The 24,324-nt window shown below is 43.0% G+C and overlaps 1 protein-coding gene across 6 annotated transcripts in view; it reads right to left on the reverse strand.

Moving 5' to 3' along the window:
- The window catches only part of LOC128829891 (WD repeat-containing protein on Y chromosome-like), a 67,457-nt gene that overhangs the window by 30,300 nt on the left and 12,833 nt on the right, over positions 1–24,324 (reverse strand). For 5 of the 6 annotated variants that reach the window (XR_008443504.1, XM_054015355.1, XM_054015353.1 and 2 more), the window contains exons 4-14: positions 23,619–23,702; positions 22,973–23,038; positions 21,894–22,124; positions 20,750–20,832; positions 19,729–19,821; positions 17,686–17,731; positions 9,521–9,567; positions 8,145–8,262; positions 6,391–6,460; positions 1,133–1,376; positions 366–486 (exon numbers count right to left, since the gene is read on the reverse strand). Coding sequence is in view for 5 of the 6 variants with exons in the window: in XM_054015355.1 (XP_053871330.1) it covers positions 366–486; positions 1,133–1,376; positions 6,391–6,460; positions 8,145–8,262; positions 9,521–9,567; positions 17,686–17,731; positions 19,729–19,821; positions 20,750–20,832; positions 21,894–22,124; positions 22,973–23,038; positions 23,619–23,702 (1,203 nt within the window). In the remaining variant the exon portion in view is untranslated. The remainder of the gene's footprint in view (positions 1–365; positions 487–1,132; positions 1,377–6,390; positions 6,461–8,144; positions 8,263–9,520; positions 9,568–17,685; positions 17,732–19,728; positions 19,822–20,749; positions 20,833–21,893; positions 22,125–22,972; positions 23,039–23,618; positions 23,703–24,324) is intronic. The other variant, XM_054015352.1, reaches the window with a different exon arrangement.

Consider the following 24,324-nt stretch of genomic DNA (forward strand, 5'->3'; position numbering starts at 1 on the left):
GGACCAGGCCAAAGTCACTTTCTAAAGTAGAACAACACTTTAAAAAGTTCAGAGTACTAGATCCCTGAAGTTTTATCATAATTTGTGAAACATTTAGCAACAAATGCATTTAGTACAACTGAAAACCTAAGAGACTATTGACTCATAGGAGTACTTGCTGGAATTGCTCTCTACATTGACCTGTTTAAGGGCCAGATCCAACTCCAATTTCGGTTGGAGTCTTTTCTATTGACTTCATTGAGAATTAGATCAGGCCCTACATTTCTATACTGTACTATTATGTATGTGTTCATGTTTATTAGACTGAATATATTTATTTCCGCGAATACAAAAAAGAGAACTGGGGTAGGATATCAGACACTTGCTGTATATAGTGAGACCTTAATGGTGTTGTCTGTGGATATGGAAAATATTTTCGCATCTTCTGCAGATATGGAGAGGTAACAGACTGGCGCTGTGTGACTTCTGAGCATGCCTGTTGGTTGTCTGAAATTTAATGAGAACAGGTCAATATTAAGCAGTTTCAAATTCATTGTTTCTTATAAAACAAAATAAAAATAAATGGGCTGGAATCTGCGACTACTTGTATGTTTGGTGGGAATTGTATTTTGTGTTTTCTCACGAAAAAAAACCCACATAAGCAGAGTGGTCTTCCAGTATCAGGCACTTGGAGTGATATACAAGAAACAATAGCATCTGCTTGCAGAGTTCAGCTTTTCATGAGATTTTAATGCCACCAAATGGATTCCTAGGCCTCAATTATACAATGAGCTCCGTGTGGACAGAGATCATCATAGGACTGGGGTCTTAGGCACAAGCAAAACTTCAAACCGATCTTAGATAAAAAACAGAGGATAGTCCAGGAATTTTTATATTTATATAAAATATTTAAACTTATGGGAATGATTTTGCTGCAAGCATGTGTGTGTGTTGATACTATCAACAGTGCAGCAGAGCCATTCTGTAAACTCAGGCATATTTCCAGGACATTTCTGATTGTCTCCTCAATTCACTTAGCTGATCCCGATTAACAGGGCAATACACTAGATAGTAAGAATTACTTATCATTAATATGTGGTTACAAAGTCCTTCATAACAGATTATTTCAATGAGTACTGTAACCGTCTCTTACCCAGACATGTAAGGGTTCCACATCCGGATGATTCGATCCATTCCGCCTGTCACTATGAGGTTGTTTTTTTTACAGAATGCAAATGTTTTTACTCCTTTGTAAACTTGAAACACAGTCTGATCTCCCTCAGCTCTCTTTGGAGGGATTCTAGGTATCACCGGCCCTTTTCTTGCTTTTGAATCTTTCCCACAGTCCTTTATTTTTTTCATCTGCTGCTCAACATTAGTAGCGCCAACAGTACACCCTGAAAAAGAACATACTCACCTGAACAGCTGATAAATTTGAAAATGTCCTAGACATCTTGGGTCCCACCACCTCCCGCAGATTAGGTACTAATAACTTTCAGCATCAGGAAATTTCTCCCAATAGTCATTTTATAATTCTCTTTCTTCATTTCATGCCATTAGTCCTACTTATACCCCTTTTATTATGCTAAAAAATTCCTCCTCCCAATCCCACTGGGATTTACTATTTTCAGAACCCTTTATTTTACCATGTTTCCCATTAGTCAGCATTTAGCTATTTTGATCTTTCCTGATAAGAAAATCTCTCCAGCTTCACCTTCTGGAACTTACAGTTTGTTAACATCGTTCTGGCAAGGAGAGGTTCAAACTGAACGGCATTTTAAACATGCTGCTCATCATTTATCGAGGCACAGACTCTGCGCCAATGTCTAGAACAGACATTTGTTGCTGCTGCTTCTAATTTCAGGCAAAATAAAACAAAGAAAAGGGCCAAGAAGGAGAGGCAGGAGATAAGATACAAAGAAGAAGCAAACTAGTCTCTGAAGCCTCATTCCTATATCACTATTGCTTTCCCAAGACTACTTCTGATGTTTAATCCCAGTATGAGGGGGGAGTAAAAAAACCCACATTAAGGGGCAAAGGATGCTACAAACAATGGCGTTCAACTCCCCTCTCCATCTCCAAGATCTAAAATGAGGGGATCTGGAAAATGCACACACACAAGGCCAGATGCTTTTAAATAAAAAGCTGGAAATACAGAATATGGACCACAAAATGTTGCTGTTGAGAAGATTCTAACCAAGGGGGTCTCAGTGCTTCCAGAACAGATTAAAGATCTATTATTAATTGAAAATAAGATCTTGATGGGATTTAAAAGAATTTTATGTTTATGAATTATGGGAGCTGTTGTTGTCATTATGTCAGTTTGACTTACTCTAGATTGTGTGTGTCCACCATCTGGTGAAATCAGATGGCAAACGCTGGGGTATTTTTTGTCTGAAATTAACATTTATGATGATTGCAGTGTAGATGGGCCCTTAACCATTCTGTACTTCAGTTACCTCTTTAAACTGTGGGTAAGAATACTTGTCTGACTCACAGCAGTGTTGTTCATTAATGCACTATGCACTGAGGTCACTGGATGGAAGTGTTATTACATTACTATAAATTACGTGGTCAAAAAAAGTATAATTGCAACTGAAATAAAGCTTCACCAAAAACAGCAAGAAACTGCTCTGAAATAACATGAGAACGGCCATACTGGGTCAGACCAAAGGTCCATCTAGCCCCGTATTCTGTCTTCCAATAGTGGCCAATGCCAGGTGCCCCAGAGGGAATGAACAGAACAGGTAATCCTGATGGAACAAGTGATCCATCCCCTGTCGCTCATTCCCAACTTCTGGCAAAGAGAGGCTAGGGACACCATCCCTGCCCATCCTGGCTAACAGCCATTGATGGACCTATCCTCCATGAATTTATCTAGTTCTTTTTTGAACTCTGTTATAGTCTTGGCCTTCACAACATCCTCTGGCAAAGAGTTCCACAGGTTGACTGTGCATTGAATGCACTAACCAATTCTAATATTTGTCAACCTGTCCTCCGAGTCTCTTAGGAGTAAGTGTGGAAGGAATCTCAACAGGCAAAGAATGGAATAATTGAAATCTAGATGGGCTAAGTAGACTAGGTAGGGGTTTTATAAGCTTGCTTAAGGGAGTAGTTTTAGTATGTTTTACTCATGTGACTAGAGCAAATGAGACACTTATTTAAGAAACTGAAATAGACGTAAAGACTTTCATTTGATTTCATCATAAGGCCCAGCCCGCGCTGCTTCCCGCAGCTCCCATTAGCCAGGAATGGCGAACAGCAGCCACTGGGAGCTGCAATCGGCCGTACCTGCGGACGCTCAGGTAAACAAAGCATCTCACAGGCCGCCAGGGGCTTACCCTGAACAAGCTGTGAACCAAGTTTGGGAGCCCCTGGACTAGATAATCTAATGGTTCCTTCTGGCCTCAAAAAAAAAAAAAATCTATGAATCTCTGTGGACTTTGCATCATAACAAGACTCTCCTGTATAACTTGCGTAAAATAAGATTATTCTTCACAACCAGCATGACAGTGGTAAACCAAGGGCCAGCTTTGGCCAAGGCCGGAAGTGTTAACTAAGAACTGACAAACTCATAGCTGGAAACCAAACCAGCTCACCTGTATATTAGTTTTGTTCAAAATAGGCATTTGTCTTATAAGAATGTATTTAGTGTGTAGACTCTATGAAATGCTTGTAAATTGCTGCATGCATTAATCTCACTTGTAATGCCTGTAATTCCATACTAAAAGGAATTATGTACATTTTGCTTTATAACTTTAAAAATGTTTGCTCTGAACTTGTGAGCCCAGGCACAGGAATCAAGATTAAATGAGCCATTAAGAAACATGAAAATACAAGGGATTGGTGAATGGCCCTATCACACCTTGGAAATGCTATGTGCAAGGGAGCTTTTCTCATGGACTGGAAAGCCAAATGCAAAAGATAAAACAGGGCACAAGAAAATTTGTCCTCTCTTTGCTATTTGAACTCTCACACGGTCAGAGACTGTAAAGTGAGGCAGAGATCCCCAGGAGTTACCCATGGGTCTGCCCTGAAAGACACTTTTGTAGCTAATTAGTTAATTTTATCATCCATTTATCCTTGTATTGTGTGATGTTATGGTCAATTTATATTCTATTTCATATACAATTAATGTATGCTAAATAGATTTAAATTGTAGGATTGATAAGTATTTAGGAGTGATAAGTGTGTAGTTGGTGTATAAGTAAAGCATGGATGGAACACAATGCCTACAAGCTGAGGCCTGTAAGACTTTAGTTTAGCCACACTAGGCCATAGGTTTAAGAATGCCTGACAGGAGTGAGTGACCTAGGAATAACCCTATGCCTATAAAGTCACAGGATTACTGCCAAAGATGTGCCCATTGGTGATGTCACAGAAAAATTGATTGCAATAGACTGCAATGCATTGTCCAAGGCCAGTAGACACCTGATTGTAACATCTTTAAATGTCTGTCTGGACCACAGGATACATGTCATGCATAGATGCTAATGAGAATAAGAGGAACTACAAATAACCTGTGAAAAATCGAGCACCCCAATATTCACGGGGTGTGGAAGTACAGATAAGGAAAAGAGGGTTGACACCTTCATGCATAAAAAGTGTTAGGTGTGGTCAGAACTACAATATAGAAGAGGGTTTCCAGGGTTGGGTAAAAGTGGGAAGACCTAAGGGACGAGCCCACGGGAAACTCCAGCAGGAACTATCCCTCTAGCAATGATCGTCTATTGAGAGGTCCTTTGGACCCTAGAATATCTCTGAGGATGTGAGTATGACTACAGCCATAATTATTGCATAGGTTTTTGTAGGATTTCTATATGCACGGGTAATTGTAACTTTACTTATTGCTTTAATAAATCTTGTAGTACAGATAAGACTTTGTACTTGTGACTGTGTCTGTGGTCATTATCCTTGGACTCCATGTGTTTCTAGAGCTTCAAAATTTGAGAAAAGCATCAGGCAATTTCATGCTGTTGAGTTTGAAACTGTAGCAACCTGAGCCAAACATATGGTGGTATAATACAGCATCACTCAATTCACTTTAAATAAAATAAAAGGCTACATTTTGAATTGACATATTACCACATCTCTGTCATGTTTAAGAATCATAGATGGTAACTCATTTGTGTGCATATGTTTGCTTATTTTAACCTGTAATTAACTCTAATTTCTTTTTCCTAGTTAAACTTTTATATAGTTTATTATAAGATTGGCTACCGGCATTGTCCTTGGTGTAAGATCTAGGGTACCAATTGATCTGGGGTAAGTGACTGGTTTCTTGGGACTGGAAGCAACCAGAATATTTTGTGATTTTTGGTATAATGTATCACTAAGTCCAGCTTGTCTGGGTGGTACAATAGACTGGAGAGTCTAAGGGGACTGTCTGTGACTCCATGGTAAGACAGTTTCAGTGATCCAGGAGTTCATATTTGTTACTGCGTTGGTGAAATCTAATTACCAGTTTGGGGTGTCTGCCCTGCTTTTGACAGTCTGCCCTGAGGTAGGCACTCATGGTCGTGAGCCACTCTAGACAGCATGACAGCCTGCACAGAGAGGGTACAAATTATCTACAGAGCAATGTTCTTGAACAAACACTGATAAAAATATCAGAAGGACTAGAAAATATTTCAGAGAAATAGGAGATGGGTAGTAAAATTGTCCCAAGCAACTGGCTTTTATACAGTAGATAACAGAGGTTTTTACTCACTACATTAGTGTGTATAAAACACCATGCAAAAGCTATTCTCATGGTGTTTCCACCTGGAACAGGAATGAAATTGTTGGCCGTCTCAGGAAAAGCTTGTTCTTGTAAGGTTTCTGCTAATAGCCACATAATTGTGATGGAAACAAGAGAACTGGATAGTTTGGACAAACATACTGGGCTTGATGCAGGCCCTTGTCAGAGGTACTGTAAATCCATGGGAGTGGGTACATAGCAATGAAATCTGTTTGTGACTCTCCTACTGTCAGAAGGCCCATGGCCAGTTGGTTCAGCTCCCAAACTGGATGGGGCTGGTCAGGGATTGGGGCCAAGCCAGTGGGGACATGCACTGATTGGTGCGTCTTCTGTGCAGCCCCATATGGCATTTAAAAATTGACTTCCCTTCTGACTCAGCTGGCCCCGAGGACACAATATGAACCTGCGGAAGGTCATTCTAGCCTCCTAATGATAGGATGCTTAGCTGAACTAAATCAGAAGACTGAAAAACCCTTTGAGGTTCTCCCATCACCAGTTATAATCTTACATACAGTAGCACTACTAGAAATAAAGCCAACCAGGTGACAGCAATGTGACCAGCACTATACCACAGGTAAGATTGCAGACATGGAGAGGGAACTGTGTGTAAATCAGAGAAACATTAAATTGAAAAAAATTCCTAAAGGCCTTAATAGGAGTAAAATGGTTACCTATTACTAAAGCTGTAGGTTCATGGTTGGAGGTAGAAATCACTGCTTTAATGGAATCATAGTAGTGCAGCTAAAAGGAACAGAACAAGAGATTACTATTTAATATAAATGATACACAATACTGATTAGAAGAGAATATAGTAGCTGAGATTATTTCATTTGTTTCTGTTCTTAGAATGTTTTTGTTTCTGAAGGCAGGATGAATAAATAAGAACATTTAAAGTTGTTTGTCTAAGGGGGGGTTGAGTGGGTGCATTACCATGGCTCTTATTCCAGCACGTTTCTGCTGTTTTCTCACATAAAAGGGACAGAATGTGCATACATCACTCCTTTGTGTATCCAAAACGTGACATGCAGATTCTAAATTCCATTTCAGGACTCTCTGTGCAAGTCAGAGGCTTCCCTCCATCTTCCCTGATGGACCAGAACATGGAAAACAATCTACTACTTCATCTGAGCTAGAGTCAGCCTGGTGGGGCCTCCACTGCTTCCAAAAACCAGCAGCAGCAATTAGAAAAGTAAAAAAATACTCAGCGCCCATCATGTACCCTGGCATGTAACCTCCAGACTGGTTATCGGCCTTCAAGAACGTAAAACATGACCCATAAAGTTGCACTTTAGAACAAGTCTTGACCCTTCCTCCAAGGTCAAGGAGAGTCCTCCAGCATCTAGCCCAGTGTGGTGCTGCTGCACATGGGTTCAGGATTTGGGAACCCGACGTCTGAGCCACACTGATCCAATGATAAGCACACTGGGGCTGGGGGAAGAGGAAGCCATTACTCTAGATATGAAAGGGGTGTAAACTGTGCAGAGGTTACTCCAGTGCTGAGGCTGCAATAGTGACCCAGTTGCTTGGTCTGTGCAATGGGGCTAAAATTTGGGTCTAAAATTCTTTCTAGATATGAGGGCATAGCTTTAGAAAAACATATGGTGCTATAATAAATACATTTTATCTCTAGTGCCCTGCTGAGATACAAAATTTGTATCCACATCCAATCCACAATCCGAAAAGATGGTCCACGGATAAAAAGCGGATATCCACAGATTTGCAGGGCTCTATTTATCTCATCAGATCAGCTAGTGAGTCAATGTATAAATATGCCACTAGCCCATCTCCACTGGGACTACCTTTATCGTTCCAAAACTCAGAATAGCTTCAGAGAGCTACCAAATCCTTCCTTCTTATCCCCCAAAATGACACTGTTGAAAGGTCCAGGATGGGCAACGTTCAGTCCAGGGGCAGTGACAACTTCAAAATTTGTACACCTTGCAGTCAGGGCTATAAAAGATCGAGAGCATTTCTTTAGTTCCATGCCCGTTCTCCTTTTGCTTCTGACTTTGGATCCTGGAGGTGCAGTAATCCCAAACTCAGATCTCTCCTCATTCAGGTCCCAATCAGCAAGGAATTTATACACGTACCTAACTTTAAAAGCTTGCACTACTGAAATCAAATTGAAAACTAAACAGTTGTTGAATTTGGGCTTCACAATTTTCAATCTGAATTTCATGTCTTATTCTTTATTGTCAAGCCCTCATTCTTTCTTATATCAAGTTTGACAGTTTGTGCCATTTCCCTGTCCTTCCTATCATACTGCTGACAGTGCTATTCTAAATGACAAGTAAGAGAGTTTTTTCTGTAGACTGACTAGATGCTGTGGCTGAAATCTTATTTACTTATTCCCATGGCGATTTCTTTTGTAGAAAACTTTCTGTTTTATTTCTTTTGGAGTCAGGAAGGATTTTGGTTCTTTTACCTGTGTAACCCAGTCCCCATGCACTTTCCAACGAATGTAAGTCACATTTGGAGAAAGAACAGCATTCTCTATGCCAATACTAGGCAGGTTTTCAGCTTTTGGCAGTTTCTTCCACATTCTGAAAAATCGAGGTACAAAGAAGAGAAGAGAAATGGCAACCATCATCCTTAAGTGCTAGGAAGCAAATATTTCCTCACCCTTCTTGGTCGTGCACCGCTCCTAAAATCTGGACTATTTCTGGCATTAAGCTCCCAACCTGAGGTTGTTATTTCAAAAGACTGTAGCTATTTATCTTGCCTTTTGGGATACTAACAAGTTGCTCCAGCAATTTCTGACACCCTCTACATATACTTCCTTGGGCTTTTTTAAATGTAGCAAACACAAGCCGTCCCTTACCGGCTGTCCCAACACGTTTGCATATTGAAACAACTGGCCAAGTTACAAGTGAAGTTAAACTGCTAACTCCCTATGCTGGGATTTTAATGCCAACAATTGTTGAGAATGTTTCAAGTGTCATAGCGGCTAGTAGCAACACTGGGGAAACAGTTCATAAAACGTTGCCCAAACCATAAGGGTTTGGATTTCTGACCAATGGTGTCGAAGGCTTAGGATTTCAAGCCAGCTGAGTGGAAGTGGAAATTGTTTCACAGTCCAACCCTTCAACCCTTTGAAAAATGACTAGTAGTCAGGGTCCTTACAGGTGTCCCCTGGTAAATAAATGAACTTTGTTGTCCACTGAAGGAAGGACAAGAAGTAATGGGCTTAATCTGCAGAAAGGGAGATTTAGGGTAGATATTAAGGAAAGCCTTCTAAGTATCAGGGTAGTTAAGCTCTGCAATAGGCTTCCAAGGGAGGTTGTGGAATCCCCATGACTGGAGGTTTTTAAGAACAGGTTAGACAAACATCTGTCAGGGCTGGTCTAGGTTTACTTGGTCCTGCCACAGCACAGGGGGATGGACTAGATGACCTGTGGAAGTCTCTTCCAGCCCTACATTTCTATGATTCTACTAGGAGATGGGCAAATGATTTGGCCACAGACACTGAACAAGTGCCACCTGTTGGCTTAATCATGTAGGTGTCTAAATAGTTTTGAATCTGCTGTACTTCTCTTCATTTTCTCTGCATCCAAGTTTAGTATCCTCTGACACTTGGAAGCCTGCTGCACTAGTTGATATCAACTTGATACCTCTGCAGACACAAGAGCCAGACTGCTTTGGGGATGTCAGTTAAAAGTACAGATCAGTGTAACAGAAGAAAATGAGCACAGTTAACCTCCGTGATAACACTTACAAAGATTTGTAGTGTTCAGTTAAATAGGTGAAGCAACTGCATTTTTGTCAGTTTTTAAAATTATATTTAGAATGTAAAGTACTTACCGTAGGAGTTCCCCCACAGAAGACAAAAGCAAGATATTCACACATCCCTGAAAATTCGGGAAAAAAAGTTGTTATAGAAATTTAAAGTATAGGGCCAAATCCTGTAGTTCTTATTCAGTCCCTGAAGTAAGTGGGAGGAGATTTACCAGAATAAGGATTCGTGGACTATATTTAGCAGATGGATAATTAATGTTGTATAGACAAGGTGGGTGAGGTAATATCTTTTATTGGACCACCAAACTTTCAAGATCCCTGGGTCCTATCACAATATGTGGTATACCTCATCCCATGCATGAAATGCCCCAATAGCAACTATGCGGGCACAGACACCGACTTTCCAATGTGCAGGGGGGTGCTCAACCCCCGGCTCTGCCCCAGGCCCCGTCCCACTCCACCCCCACCTGCCTCTTCCCACCGTTCCACCCCCTTCCCCGAGCACGCTGCATCCTTGCTCCTTCCCCCTCGCCCTCAGAGCCTCCCGCATGCCACAAAACAACTGATTGCAGCAGGCAGGAGACATGGGGAGGGAGAGGGAGGTGTTGATCGGTGGGGCCCACCAGTGGGCAGGAGGCGCTGGGGGGAGGAGGAGGTTCTGATAGGGGGGCTGCCGATGGGTGCTCAACATCCCCCATTTTTTCCCCGTGGGTGCTCCAGCCCCAGAGTCGGCGCCTATGTATGTGAGTGAAACCAAACAATCACTACGCTCTCGAGCAGACTCTCCCAGGAAAATGATAAAAGACAAAAACACCATATCACTTGTGGGTGAACATTTTTCACAAAAAGAACAGGAGTACTTGTGGCACCTTAGAGACTAACAAATTTATTAGAGCATAAGCTTTTGTGGGCTACAGCCCACTTCTTCGGATGCATAGAATGGAACATATATTGAGGAGATATATATACACACATACAGAGAGCATGAACAGATGGGAGTTGTCTTACCAACTCTGAGAGGCCAATTAAGTAAGGCCTGGTCTACACTAGGCGTTTATGTCGAAGTTAGCGCCGTTACATCGAATTAACCCTGCACCCGTCCACACCGCGAAGGTATTTAGTTCGACATAGAGGTCTCTTTAATTCGACTTCTGTACTCCTCCCCGACGAGGGGAGTAGCGCTAAATTCGACATGGCCATGTCGAATTAGGCTAGGTGTGGATGGAAATCGACGCTAATAGCTCCGGGAGCTATCCCACAGTGCACCACTCTGTTGACGCTCTGGACAGCAGTACGAGCTCGGATGCTCTGAACTGCCACACAGGAAAAGCCCCGGGAAAATTTGAATTTGAATTCCTTTTCCTGTCTGGCCAGTTTGAATCTCATTTCCTGTCTGGACATCGTGGCGAGCTCAGCAGCACTGGCAACGATGCAGAGCTCTCCAGCAGTGATGGCCGTGCAATCTCAGAATAGAAAGAGGGCCCCAGCATGGACTGATCGGGAAGTCTTGGATCTCATCGCTGTGTGGGGCGATGAGTCCGTGCTTTCCGAGCTGCGATCCAAAAGACGGAATGCAAAGATCTACGAGAAGATCTCTAAAGACATGGCAGAGAGAGGATACAGCCGGGATGTAACGCAGTGCCGCGTGAAAATCAAGGAGCTGAGACAAGGCTACCAGAAGACCAAAGAGGCAAACGGACGCTCCGGATCCCATCCCCAGACATCCCGTTTCTACGAGGCACTGCATTCCATCCTCGGTGCGGCCGCCACCACTACCCCACCAGTGACCGTGGACTCTGAGGATGGGATAGTGTCCACGGCTGGATCCTCGGACATGTTAGCGGACGGGGAAGATGAGGAAGGAGATGAGGAGGACGAGGCAGTCGACAGCGCTCACAACGCTGATTTCCCCGACAGCCAGGATCTCTTCATCACCCTTACAGAGATCCCCTACCAACCCTCCCCAGCCGTTACCCCGGACACAGAATCTGGGGAAGGATCAGCCAGTAAGTGTTGTAAAAATCTAAACATTTATTTGTAACAGAACAGGAATATTAACAATTTAAAAAATGGGTTTCTCATGATTAGTTTGATTAGCTTAACGATTCAGTCATGGGCAGTGCAACTATTGAAAAAAAATCTAGCAATGTCCGGTTTTGCATGATTGTCCTGCCCAAGCCACTCTACTGGTTAGTCACTGCTACAGCAGCTACAGTAAAATGCGGTCTATATGTCCGGGGATGGAGCAGAAATCCTCCTGTGACATCTCGAGGAAGCTCTCCTGGAGGTAATTGGAAATCCGCTGCATTAGGTTCTTGGGGAGAGCGGCCTTATTGGGTCCTCCGTAGTAGGACACGTTGCCACACCACGAGACTATCAAGTACTCTGGAATCATTGCTCTGCACAGCATGGCGGCATACGGCCCTGGTCTTTGCAGGCTTTCCCGGAGCATTCTCTCTTTCTCGCTGTCAGAGATCCTCATGAGGGTGATGTCGCTCATGATGACCTGCTTTGAATGAGGTAGGGGAATGTTAGTGTTGGGACTGCTTTGCCGTTCCTTTACAGAACTGTAACCGCTGGTTTGCAGCCACGCGGTGGAGGCGGGAGAGGGGCAGCCGAAAGGGATCGTTCCCGGGGACAGCCGCGAGGGTGTGGGACAGGAGCAGACTTCCTGCTTGCCGAATTGCTGGCAGCAGGGACCGACATTGATTTCAATGTGAAATGAGGCCATTGCTAATATTAAAGTTTTAAGCTGCCACAAGTCTACGGCTTACCATGTCTGCCTGCAACAGAAATTCCGTTCTCCTGAGAGGCTTCTCAAATGTGCTGTAGAAGACCCCAGGCACTGAATGCGAAGGCCGAGAATTCGACCTTGTGCTGAGTGCGCATGTGATAGGTGCTGTGCATGGTCTTGTTAACAGAGAAAGACTATGTTCTTTGTTCACAACTACATTTATCTTTCTGAGGAATTCACTCCCTTTTTCCCATTCCCACAGCCCCATCTGCGACTGTCTCACAACCTAGCCTGTCATCACACTCCCAGAGGCTAGCGCGGATTAGGCATAAGAAGAAGAGGACACGGGAGGACATGTTCTCGGAGCTTATAGCCTGCTCCAGAGCCCAGGCAGCACAGCAGACCCAGTGGCGGGAGAACTTGACCCGAATGCACCAAGCCAACATGGATCGGAAGGAGAGGTGGCGTCAGGAAGACCAGCAGGCGACTCAAACCCTGCTTGGACTAATGAGGGAGCAAACGGACACGCTCCGGCGCCTTGTGGATGTTCTGCAGGAACGGAGGCAGGAGGACAGAGCCCCGCTGCAGTCCATCTCTAACCGCCCTCCCCCGCCACCAAGTCCCATACTCCCCTCACCCAAAGTGCACAGAAGGAGAGGCGGCAGAGTCCCTGCTAACTCTCACTCCACCCCTGCAGAGAGCTCGAGCAGCAGAAGGCTCTCATTCCCCAAAATTTGACAAGTTCTTTCCTTCCCGCCTGACACAAGCCCCCGTCCAAGTTTCACTTTCCCAGTTCCATGTTTGGTTGATAATAAAAAATACGTTTCTGTTAACTACTGTTTCCATCATGTTCTTTTGGAGGAGGGGGGGATAGGGGGTTGGTAATTCGACAGGACAGTCACCTTTGGCAGGGTATATAGTCGGGGGCAGGCACAGCAGCAGGGCACATACATAGTGCAGTGATGCAGTGACTAGTTACCCTGGTTAGTCTGGGAGGTTGTTTTCATGTTATGTGGTGGGGGGTGGGTTGCTCTGTGACTTTGTGGCAGGGGAGGGCAGTTACAGATCTTAAGCGGCGGTCCTTAGGCAGGATCACAGAGCCACACAGCAGGGGATCTGTAACCGTCCTCCCCCTGCCACAAAGTCACATAGACCCCCCCATACACACAGTCCCTATCAGGAGGGGTGACAGGCTCCGTTGAAACAACCATCCCACCGCAGCGGAGCCTGTCAATCCTTGAGTTTAGAAGCTGCATTCGCGCCACTACAGTACACCCGCTCCGCACCACAGTCTGCGTCCCAGTTTTAAAAAATTCCCGCGAATACAGTATTAAAGAAAACGGTGTGCTTTAACAAAGTAGAACTATTTTTATTTTGAAACGTGTGTTGGAAGTGGGGTGAAGGGGGTATGTAACTGGATAGGATAGTCAACATTAACTGGGCAAAGAAACGGGGGCAGGTTTAGCTTCTCAATACACAAACTTTAAAGTCACAGGTTACCCTGCTCACTCAGGAACTTTGCTTTCAAAGCCTCCCGGATGCACAGCGCTTCCCGCTGTTCTCTTCTAATCGCCCGGCTGTCTGGCTGTGAGTAATCAGCAGCCAGGCTATTTTCCTCAACCTCCCACCCCGCCATAAAGGTCTCCCCCTTGCTCTCACAGAGATTGTGGAGCACACAGCAAGCTGCAATAACAATGGGGATATTGGTTTCGCTGAGATCACAGCGAGTCAGTAAGCTTCTCCATCTCCCCTTGAGACGTCCAAAAGCACACTCCACCACCATTCTGCACTTGCTCAGCCGGTAGTTGAAGAGTTCTTTTTCAGTGTCCAGGGCGCCAGTATAGGGCTTCATGAGCCAGGGCATTAGCGGGTAGGCTGGGTCCCCGAGGATGACTATAGGCATCTCCACATCCCCAAGAGTTATTTTGTGGTCCGGGAAGTAAATACCTTGCTGCAGCCGTCTAAACAGACCAGAGTTCCTGAAAACACGAGCGTCATGAACCTTGCCCGGCCATCCCACGTAGATGTTGGTAAAACGTCCCCTGTGGTCCACCAGTGCTTGCAGCACCATGGAAAAGTAGCCCTTTCTGTTAATGTACTGGCTGGCCTGGTGTTCCGGTGCCAGGATAGGGATGTGAGTTCCATCTATGGCCCCACCGCAGTTTGGGAATCCCATCGCTGCGAAGCCATCTATGATCGCCTCCACGTTTCCCAGGGTGACTACCTTTGGCAGCAGTACATCAACGATTGCCTTGGCTACTTGCATCACAACAACCCCCACGGTAGATTTGCCCACCCCAAACTGGTTCGCGACTGACCGGTAGCTGTCTGGCGTTGCAAGCTTCCACAGGGCTATGGCCACTCGCTTCTGGACAGTCAGGGCTGCTCGCATCCGGGTGTCATTGCGCTTCAGGGCAGGGGACAGCAACTCACAAAGTTCCAGGAAAGTTCCCTTCCGCATGCGAAAGTTTCGCAGCCACTGGGATTCATCCCAGACCTGCAGCACTATGCGGTCCCACCACTCAGTGCTTGTTTCCCGTGCCCAGAATCTCCTTTCGACGGCATCAACATGACCCATTGCCACCGTGATGTTCTCGGCGCTGGGTCCCCTGCTTTCTGAGAGGTCTGTGCTACTCTCAGACTTCAGGCCATCACCGCGTTGACGTAGCCTCCTCGCCTGACTTTTCTGCATCTGCCTCAGGGAAAGGTGTATGATAAGTTGCGAGGCATTGAGAGCGGCCACAACTGCAGTGATGGTTGCAGCAGGCTCCATGCTCGCAGTGCTGTGGCATCTGCGCTGTCACTGACTAGAAAAGTGCGCGAACTGATTTCCCGCCGGCGCTTTCAGGGAGGGAGGGCGGGAGTGATGGACGGATGACGACAGTTACCCAAAAGCACCCTGGACACATTTTTTTTACCCAGAAGGCATTTGCGGCTCCACCCAGAATTCCAATGGGCAGCGGGGACTCCGGGAACTGTGGGATAGCTGACCACAGTGCACCACTTCCAATGTCGACGCTTTCCCCGTTAGTGTGGACTCACAAAGTCGAATTACTGTCCTTAGTGTGGACACACACGTTCGACTTTGCAATATCGATTCCAAAAATTCGATTTAAGTAAAATCGAACTACTCTCGTAGTGTAGACAAGGCCTAAGTGAAAAAAAACTTTTGAAGTGATAATCAAGATAGCCCAGTACAGACAGTTTGATAAGAAGTGTGAGAATACTTACAAGGGGAAATAGATTCAATGTTTGTAATGGCTCAGCCATTCCCAGTCCTTATTCAATCCTAAATTGATTGTATCTAGTTTGCATATAAGACAACTCCCACCTGTTCATGCTCTCTGTATGTGTGTATATATATCTCCTCAATATATGTTCCATTCTATGCATCCGAAGAAGTGGGCTGTAGCCCACGAAAGCTTATGCTCTAATAAATTTGTTAGTCTCTAAGGTGCCACAAGTACTCCTGTTCTTTTTGCGGATACAGACTAACACGGCTGCTACTCTGAAACTGTCATTTTTCACAAAGCGATCACTCTATATCTGACCTATCAATCCTCATCCTCAAAAGACACCTGCAGAACACTTTCAAAAGACTCGCCTAGGAGCTTAAATTCATACCTTTGCTAGGCACTAAAAATCATGGACCAAATAGAGATGCTGGATCGATGGTTTATTACAACAATCTACTAACAACTCACCCCCAAGCTATTACCTCCCCCTTTCTTTCCTCTCTATGACTGGAGAGGTGTTAACAGGCCACTTCATCTTGAATGGTCCCTTGAAAGATGTGTTCACTACTTATGCTAAACAATCCATTGTCTTTAGCTGTGACACTCTGAGGGCAAGTCTGTATTTAAAACTCTGCCGTGCTTTAATGAAGACACTATATGCCAACGGGAGAGAGCTCTCCCATCACTGTAGTTAATCCACCTCCCCGAGAGGTGGTAGCTAAGTTGACAGGAGAAGCTCTCCCGCCGACATAGCACTGTTTACATGGAGGGGTCAGGTTGGCATAACTATGTTGCTCAGAGGTGCGGATTTTTCACACCCCTGAGTTATGTAGTTATACCGATATAGGTCTGTAGTATAGACCAGACCTGAATTAGTTTCACAGACCTGAAGAAGAGCTCTGAGTAAGCTTTAAATCTTGTCTTTCTCACCAACAGAACTTGGTCCAATAAAACGATAATACCTCACCCACCTTGCCTCTCTATTACAGTACCCCGCAATAGAATGTAAAACTGTATTATACTCTTCAGCCACAAGGGGGTGCAATGTGTAACATACTTTATCTGAGCTGGTCACAGCTAGAGCCAGGAAGTGCTTTAAAGGATCTTACAGTGAACACATCTGGAATATCTCTCTGGGAAGGAAGCTCTGTAGCCAGTCCATATCTGGAACAGAAGCCTGACCTACAAGGGGCAGTCCTGCAACCTACTGTATAAAAGGTGTACCTGACACATACCATCCATTGAATAATCAAGGAGACTGGCTAGGAGATATTGCTAGGACAACTCCCTTGATTACCCAAAGGTCTAAGGGATGCCTCCTGAGTTCATGGTTTATATCTAAGCCCCTTCGTTTTCCGTTTAAACCAATTTTTACTGAAAAAATTCCGGGTTTTACAAAAAGTATTATTCTTTTTTTTCCGATTTTCACTCTATTTTTGTATCATTCATATATATATATATGAATGATACAAAAATATATATATACACACACTTGTTTTATTAGGAAAATACAATACATTGCATGAGATATATGTATTATGATAATACATTAATCTGTGTGCATATGCAAAGCTGCCTGTTGAATAAGGTTATGCATTAATCTAGAAGATAAAACAATAAAGAAAACAGGCACATGTGCAAGCTCAGAAATGCGTGCGAATCTGAACGTACTGATGAATCTCAAGCCCATCATGTATACATTTCAATCTGTTAGCAGATAATTGTTTAAAGATCTGACACTAAAATGGGAAGAAAATGAAAATCTGTATCAGAATATGTTTCAGAACTCAAGGAAATATTAAAAAGTTTTAAAAAAACAAAAACAGGAGAAAAGGGTGAAGTTGAGTGTATGCATTGCAAATGGAGTGGCCCAATTATTAAATGTAAATATTTATAGGCTGATGTGTCTAAGTCTACAACAGTAAACTGTTTATTCAAATGAAAAGTTTTATTTGGGGAGTAGAGATATACTGTTTTCGTTCTGCAGCAAACCAGATTGAATTCCATTCATCAAAGCATAAATCTATTGAATACTTTTCCCCCCCATCCTTCCGTCCACCAAAATAAACCACGATATTTACCCAGAAAAATTATTAATAGTCTTTTCCACCAATTTTCACCTGTTTTTGTTGTTGTAGTAATAAACATCGATAATTCCCTGGAAAAATTAAATAAAATAAAAACTGAAAATGAAGGGCCCTACTTATATCAAACACTGTTTTGTTGTTGTTGTTTTAAAAACAAAAACAAAAAAAATCTACCTGGTCATCACCATATAGAATCATGCACTCGTCAGGATCCGTGCAACTAAAAAAAGATGGAAAAAAGGATAAGTGCAAGCCAGTCAGAATACTTCAGTTTAAAAGAAATAAAAATAGTATTGAGTCCAACATACGTTAGACAAAACAAATGCCATGTTCACAGGCAGTGGCAGATTAGCCATTGGGCCAACGGGGCCCATGCCCAGGCGCCCCAGCCAATTGGGGGCCCCGGAAAAGTGGGCACCCCGATCTGCTCCCACCCTCCTGGCACTCCTCTCCCTTCCTTGCTCTGGCCCAGGGCCCCACAAACCCCTAATCCGCCTCTGTTCACAAGTGTGGCATTCTGTGGAGACTAAATTCAGGCCTGGTATAAGGATAAATGTTCTACTTAACTCAATGGGACAGGGGAGTCGCATCTTACACGGGGGTTAGGTTCTGAAGTCAGCGTGTAAGGCAAAAATCGCATATAGTCAAATGCTCATTGAGTGGAATGGTAGGCGGAATCGCCCACACTACAGGTACAGTATTTAAATTGTTATTTTTCTCTTCTTTTTTTTTTTTTTGCCGAGCGCGTATAGTTAAAATCGCGTAAATTAAATGCACCTATGATGCGACTCCACTGTACATCTATCTATACCGGGGATGAATTTGGTCCCCAGCAATGTTGTGGACAGGACAAGTAAATGTTAATGGAGAGAGAGGACTGTTTATCTTACATATTGCTGATAACAGGTTGGAATATGACGACATTCATGCAGCCTACCCTGTTAAGTGTGAAACCACAACTAACATCATCAAATCAGCAAGCAAAACACGTGCAACAGAGATTCCTGATAACTCAATGGCCTAGAAATCACATAAAGCTCTGGGATGAAGACCCATGGTCAATAATTCTGCTCCTCTGGCATAATGGAACTTTCTATCACAAAGGTGAAGCTCATCTGTGCAAGAGACAAGAACTTATTAGAGGCTGATCCAACACTGCACAGTGAATTCCCGAAGGAACTGAGGGACACCACAAACCTCACTACCTTCTGCTGCAAGTGAAAGGTACACATCTTTGGCTTCTTTTCTCTGCCATGAACACAGAGAGAGAACAAACCACACATCACAGGTGTTAGTTACAGTAACTCCTCACTTAATGTCATCCCGGTTAACGTTATTTCATTGTTATGTTGCTGATCAACTAGAGAACATGCTCGTTTAAAGTTGTGTAATGCTCCCTTATAACGTTGTTTGGCAGCCGCCTGCTTTGTCCACTGGTTTCAGAAAGAGCAGCCCGTTGGAGCGAGCTGGTGGGGGTTTGGAATCAGGGTGGACCGGCAGCCTCCCATCTGCTCCCCTAAGTTCCCTGTGTAGCAGCTGCCCAGCAGGCTATCAATTGCCGGGCAGTTCAGCTGTCCCTCCTCCACCACCCCATCCCCACTATGTGATGCTCCTGCCCTCTGCCTTGGAGCTGCTCCTGGAAGCCTCCTGCTTGCTGTGCAGAGGGGAGGGAAGAGGGGTGCTAATGTCAGGGTGTCTCCTTGCTGATCTACTTAAAAAGGCAATGTACTTAGAGTGGCGTCAGCGTACTTAAAGGGGCAATGCATGTCTCTCTTGGTTTCTCTCTCTCTCTCTCACACACACACACACACACACACACACACACACACACACACACACGCATCCACATCCTTCTTGTAGTGTGGGGCCCAAAACTGGACACAGTACTCCAGATGAGGCCTCATCAATGCCGAAGAGAAGGGAAGATCACGTCCCTCGATCTGCTGGCAATGCTCCTACTTATACAGCCCAAAATGCCGTTAGCCTTATTGGCAACAAGGGCACACTGACTCAAAGCCAGCTTCTCATCCACTGTAACCCGTAGGTCCTTTTCTGCAGAACTGTTGCCTAGCCACTCGGTTCCTAGTCTGTAGCAGTGCAGGACTCTGTACTTGTCCTTGTTGAACCTCATCAGATTTCTTTTTGCCCAATCCTCTAATTTGTCTAGGTCCCTCTGTTGACCTGGGACTGACAACATGAACATAGAACATTGGTTACCAATAGTCCAGTTTTAAAGGGATCACTTCCAAACCACTGATCTGGCAGTAGGGTTCGAAGTTGGACATCTCATACAACTGGATTTCACGATCCCTGCCAAAAAAAAAAAAAAAAAAAAAAGACAGATTTTAAATGAGCAGCAGGTTTCAGTCATCCCTTTGAGGCACTGTAAATCTTTTCTTTTAAACATTTTGTCTTTTAAGATATATATTTTTAATGGGTGTGAAGTGCAGTTAATTTAAGGATGTTGTTTATCTAGCAGTCCCGGAGATTGAAATCTTCTGTTTAACTATCAAACAAGTGTTTTGAGGATGCTGCAAGACCATCTTCTCTACACTGCCCCACCAATGTATCTGATCCCTGACCCCGAGAGATCTCCTCTAAGGGACCAGTCTCCATGTTCATTCCATCCTTGGCCTCTTAGCAAAGGACTCTAACAAGCTTGCAATCTGTGGTGGTGGTGATTTTTCAAATAGGAGCACCCTTTCATTGGCTTGAGATCACCAATCTCATGGCAAACAGGCCACTGAGCAGCCATCAGATAGGAATCACTTTTTGTCATTTCATTACCAGTTTGGCCTGGATTTAAATCCTGAACCTGGTATTTAAGGATTAGGGGGTGGGGGTTGGTACAATAATTTAGATTCAGGTACTTCAGGACAAGGAACAACTTTTATTTCTTTAAAGGGGCATGCACAGCTTTATGTTACAATTATTAATAACCTAAGAAATGAATTAATTAATGACAATATGGTCAGCACATGCTTCCCTATTCTGCATTCCCAGTCTCACTCTACACGGACCTGGAAGGCCCCTCTGTGGACGTGAGAGGGGAGCTCAGCCACCATGAGGCTGTCCATAAGAACACCAGCTGTGACAGTGTTTTTGGAACATGAACTCACATCACCAACTGTTTCACTTATGCAGAGTTATTCTGCAAGTTCCCAGCCCCCAGAGATAATTAATGCTAATAACACCACATTCATTTTTAGTTCCGATTCTGGTAAAGAAGAGCACTTACCCAGTTCCCAGGATGAGTTTGTTGTAATGTGTCATGACAGTGAAATCTGTTGCCCACTTAGATTTTTTGTTGACAGGTTTTTCCTAAAAAGTGAGAGACCTAGTTGTCATCCCTACATTACATGAAAAGACATGACACCACAGCTGGGGGCCGTGTCTGTTCTTGGGGACACTGTTGCAAACCCACTGAAATGGGTTGCATGGATTAACTAGGAAGAGTATATGTCCTTTATAGCCAGATCCTGCAAAGCACAGGACACTTCCCACTGAATATAATGGGAATTAAGAGGCACTCAGCATCTCTCGGGATCAGCCCTTAGTTTGTTTCATTTCCCAAGTCCCTCTGAGTGGAACCATTTCTTACATGCAAAGCTGCTGTCTACAGGATATACCCCACAAGCAAAACACAAAACATTATACGGTGTCAAATTATTACATACAGGTCCAATCCTGCAGGGTGCTAAGCACGCAAGTCCCACTGAACCCTGGTAGAGTTGACAGCCATTGTCACTGGATCAGGACCTACAGCACTCAAATAAGGTTAATACCTCTGAGAAGTTACTCGTGAACAGCGTCACACTCTCAGCAAATGCAAGTTTGTTCTGGTTATTCTTGTTACTGTTTATTATCCCGTGGGCAGGGTTGTGGAGTATTCCAGAACCACCAGAAAAGGAAGGGTCTCTAGATATACTTGTTCCTGCCTCAGCTCACGGAACTTACTAGATGATCTCTTGAGGTCCCTTCCAGCCCTACATGTATGATCCTTTCTCTACCTTGCTTGTGTAGTTTCAGTTAAATTCAACTGCATTTAACATATACTTTTCAAAGTCACCTCAGGAAAAGCCAGGAGGGTGTTCAGGACCTCTGCTCAGGACCTCTGCAAATTCAGCCATTACATACTTTTATTCCAAACACAGCATGTAAAGAACCATTCTGCTTTAAATCACCATAGAACAAGGGAGCATAATAAAAACGTATATGTTAAGAGCAGTTCCCTATCATACCGGTAATATAGCAGAATCAATCATGAGTATCATTATTTACAATGTTGTAATTAAAATAAACAATTTAATTGTCAATGAAATCAAGAGTTCTAGCATTTCCATGAAACATGAGCGGTTAATGAGAAAATAAAATGCACATACAAAAACCATCTTGCTTCGTTTCAGCTTTAGTTGTGGAGACCAGAAGGAAATAACTCCATCTTCTTGGGTCATTACTAAGGTGTTGTCAAACAGAGAACAAATGCGTAGGACAGGCTCTCCATGAGAGCGTTCTTCTATCACAGCAGGAAGCGAGAATGTCAACTCCTTTAATCGGGCAGCTGACATACCTTGTTCTGCATATTCTAGCTGCATGTATGTGCAGAACTCATCCTAGTACAGAAAAGAGCTGGTGATTCATAATTATAATAGAAAGGCAGCTAATATGTTACTATGTTGGTGCCCAGAGGCCCCAGTGAGAGTTGGAGCCTTTTTGTGCTAGGCATTTTACAAACATACAGAAAAACAAGGTACCTGTGCTTAAATTCTTTGCTGAACCATGTCTTATGTTCGCAACTTGAGGGTTACACATTTTTTATTTAGAATAATAATAAATGATAATAATATATTATTATTATAAGATAAACAAATATATCAGCAATCCTCACTGGCCATCTACCTAGTCATTATTTCTAGCAGGCAGAAACAATGTCACATTCTATATTAATATCATGACATGCAGATACTTTATTTTTTGAGCACCAATTGCATGCTTAGTGCTGTACAGAACAAAGAGAGCATTGACAAGATGCTGGAGCTGTGAATTTATGTAAGTTTGATTAAAAAAGGATTCCAGGATAATTTTCCTAACTTCTTGATCATTTAAGTCAAAATTCAACCATGAGACTTAGACATCCTTCCTAGGTCATACTCTAAAGTAGGACAAAATGATGCATGCTGTGGAATATTTTCAATTTGAAACAATAAATCTCATTTTAATACTCTCTCTCTTTTAAGAAAAATTCTGTAAACTGTAATTATATCCTTTGCCCTTCCCTTTGAATTAAATTTCCACCACTGATTTAAAAAGATTGGATAAAATAAACTTTTAGTCCCACTTGAGTTATGTCTCCGGAAGTTGCGAATCTGCGATTCTCACACACATTCCTTATTGACAAAGTTTTGTTCCACCAACTGCAAAAAGCCCCCAAAACAAACACCACCCACATACACTCACTCACCCACTGAATTCTTCCAGTTGCAGCACAGTCTATTTTCATGAAAAGTTTTTGTATTTGTCCATCACTCTATGGGAAAAGGCATATTAAAAGTATTGTTATATATTACAAGTACAATATATGAAGAATAATCAAAAGATTTTAAGTTTTCATAGTGCATCTCTCCCCAGCTAGGGACAACAGGTTTTGCAGATGCTACATTATTTAAATTTAAAAAAAAATTCTGTTGAATATAAAAATTTGATTTCCTAGCTTGTTTCCAAATGTGAATCACTTTGGAATAGTCCAATTTTGTTATGTTTTATCTAAACTTTTCAAATCCTCAGATCCGAAGACTGAACACAGAAGAAAAAGTTCCAGATGTTGTTCAGATCTGTTAAGAGAGTTGTCCTAAAGGGTCCAATCCTGCAGTGTTTACTCAGGAGAACTCCCAGTATCAAGCCCAAAATGGTAACTTTAACACTGATATGCTTGGAATTTTTATTACAGATGTATAACGTTCTCAGGTTTGCAGGAAGAAGCCGGTCAATCCAATAGCTCATGGATCAAATATATTCAAGATTTCAGGGTTATGCCCACATAGCTGAGCTAGGCTTTAACGTAAAAGGTTTTCCATTATACAACTTTTTAAAGAGAATTGCTCACTTACTGTTTTATGTGGTGCCATACACTTCTTCATTACCTGCTTGAATTTCTCGATATCCAGTGATTTACATCCATTCTTTTCTAACTCCTGAAAGCAGAAGCAGCAACAGACAACTCACAGTTAGCTACTGGAAAAGATTACCTTTGGTTTGCTTATTGTAAAAGAGCATTGTTATGTGAGTACCTTAACATGAACCTAATCTTCAGGACCATTTCCTCTTTAAAACTTGGTCATAGTCTTATACTATATATGGTGGGATGCCACCTGAATTTTTACAGTACATTAGCCTAGAAAACATGATATAGCCTTAGCTAGCATTACCATAGATAGATGCTTAGATATGCATGTATCAGCCTATTGCTCTAAATTATAATGTTTCGGCTGAGATCTCTCGTGCTTTCTTACTCCCAAATTTTTTTTTAATAATATCAAGAAAATCTGTGTAGCTATTTTTTCGTTACCTGAATGTGATAATAATATTGTTTATCCCACTCATTAAAAATAACTTCCAAACCCTTGCCAAAAAAGTATTCAGGTTGGTTTTGCACTAGGATACATAAAAAATTATGGTAGTTTCAAACTTCTAATAAATATAGACTTTTTTGAGAAAGGCTTAGTTTGCTAAATTTGAGAAATGCTGGCAGAGAAAATTATAACTATTAGGGAAATCATTTCAAGTGTATGTGCCATACTTTAATTTAATGTATTG

The sequence above is a fragment of the Malaclemys terrapin genome, chromosome 1, assembly GCF_027887155.1.
Source record: "Malaclemys terrapin pileata isolate rMalTer1 chromosome 1, rMalTer1.hap1, whole genome shotgun sequence".
NCBI lineage: Eukaryota > Metazoa > Chordata > Testudines > Emydidae > Malaclemys > Malaclemys terrapin.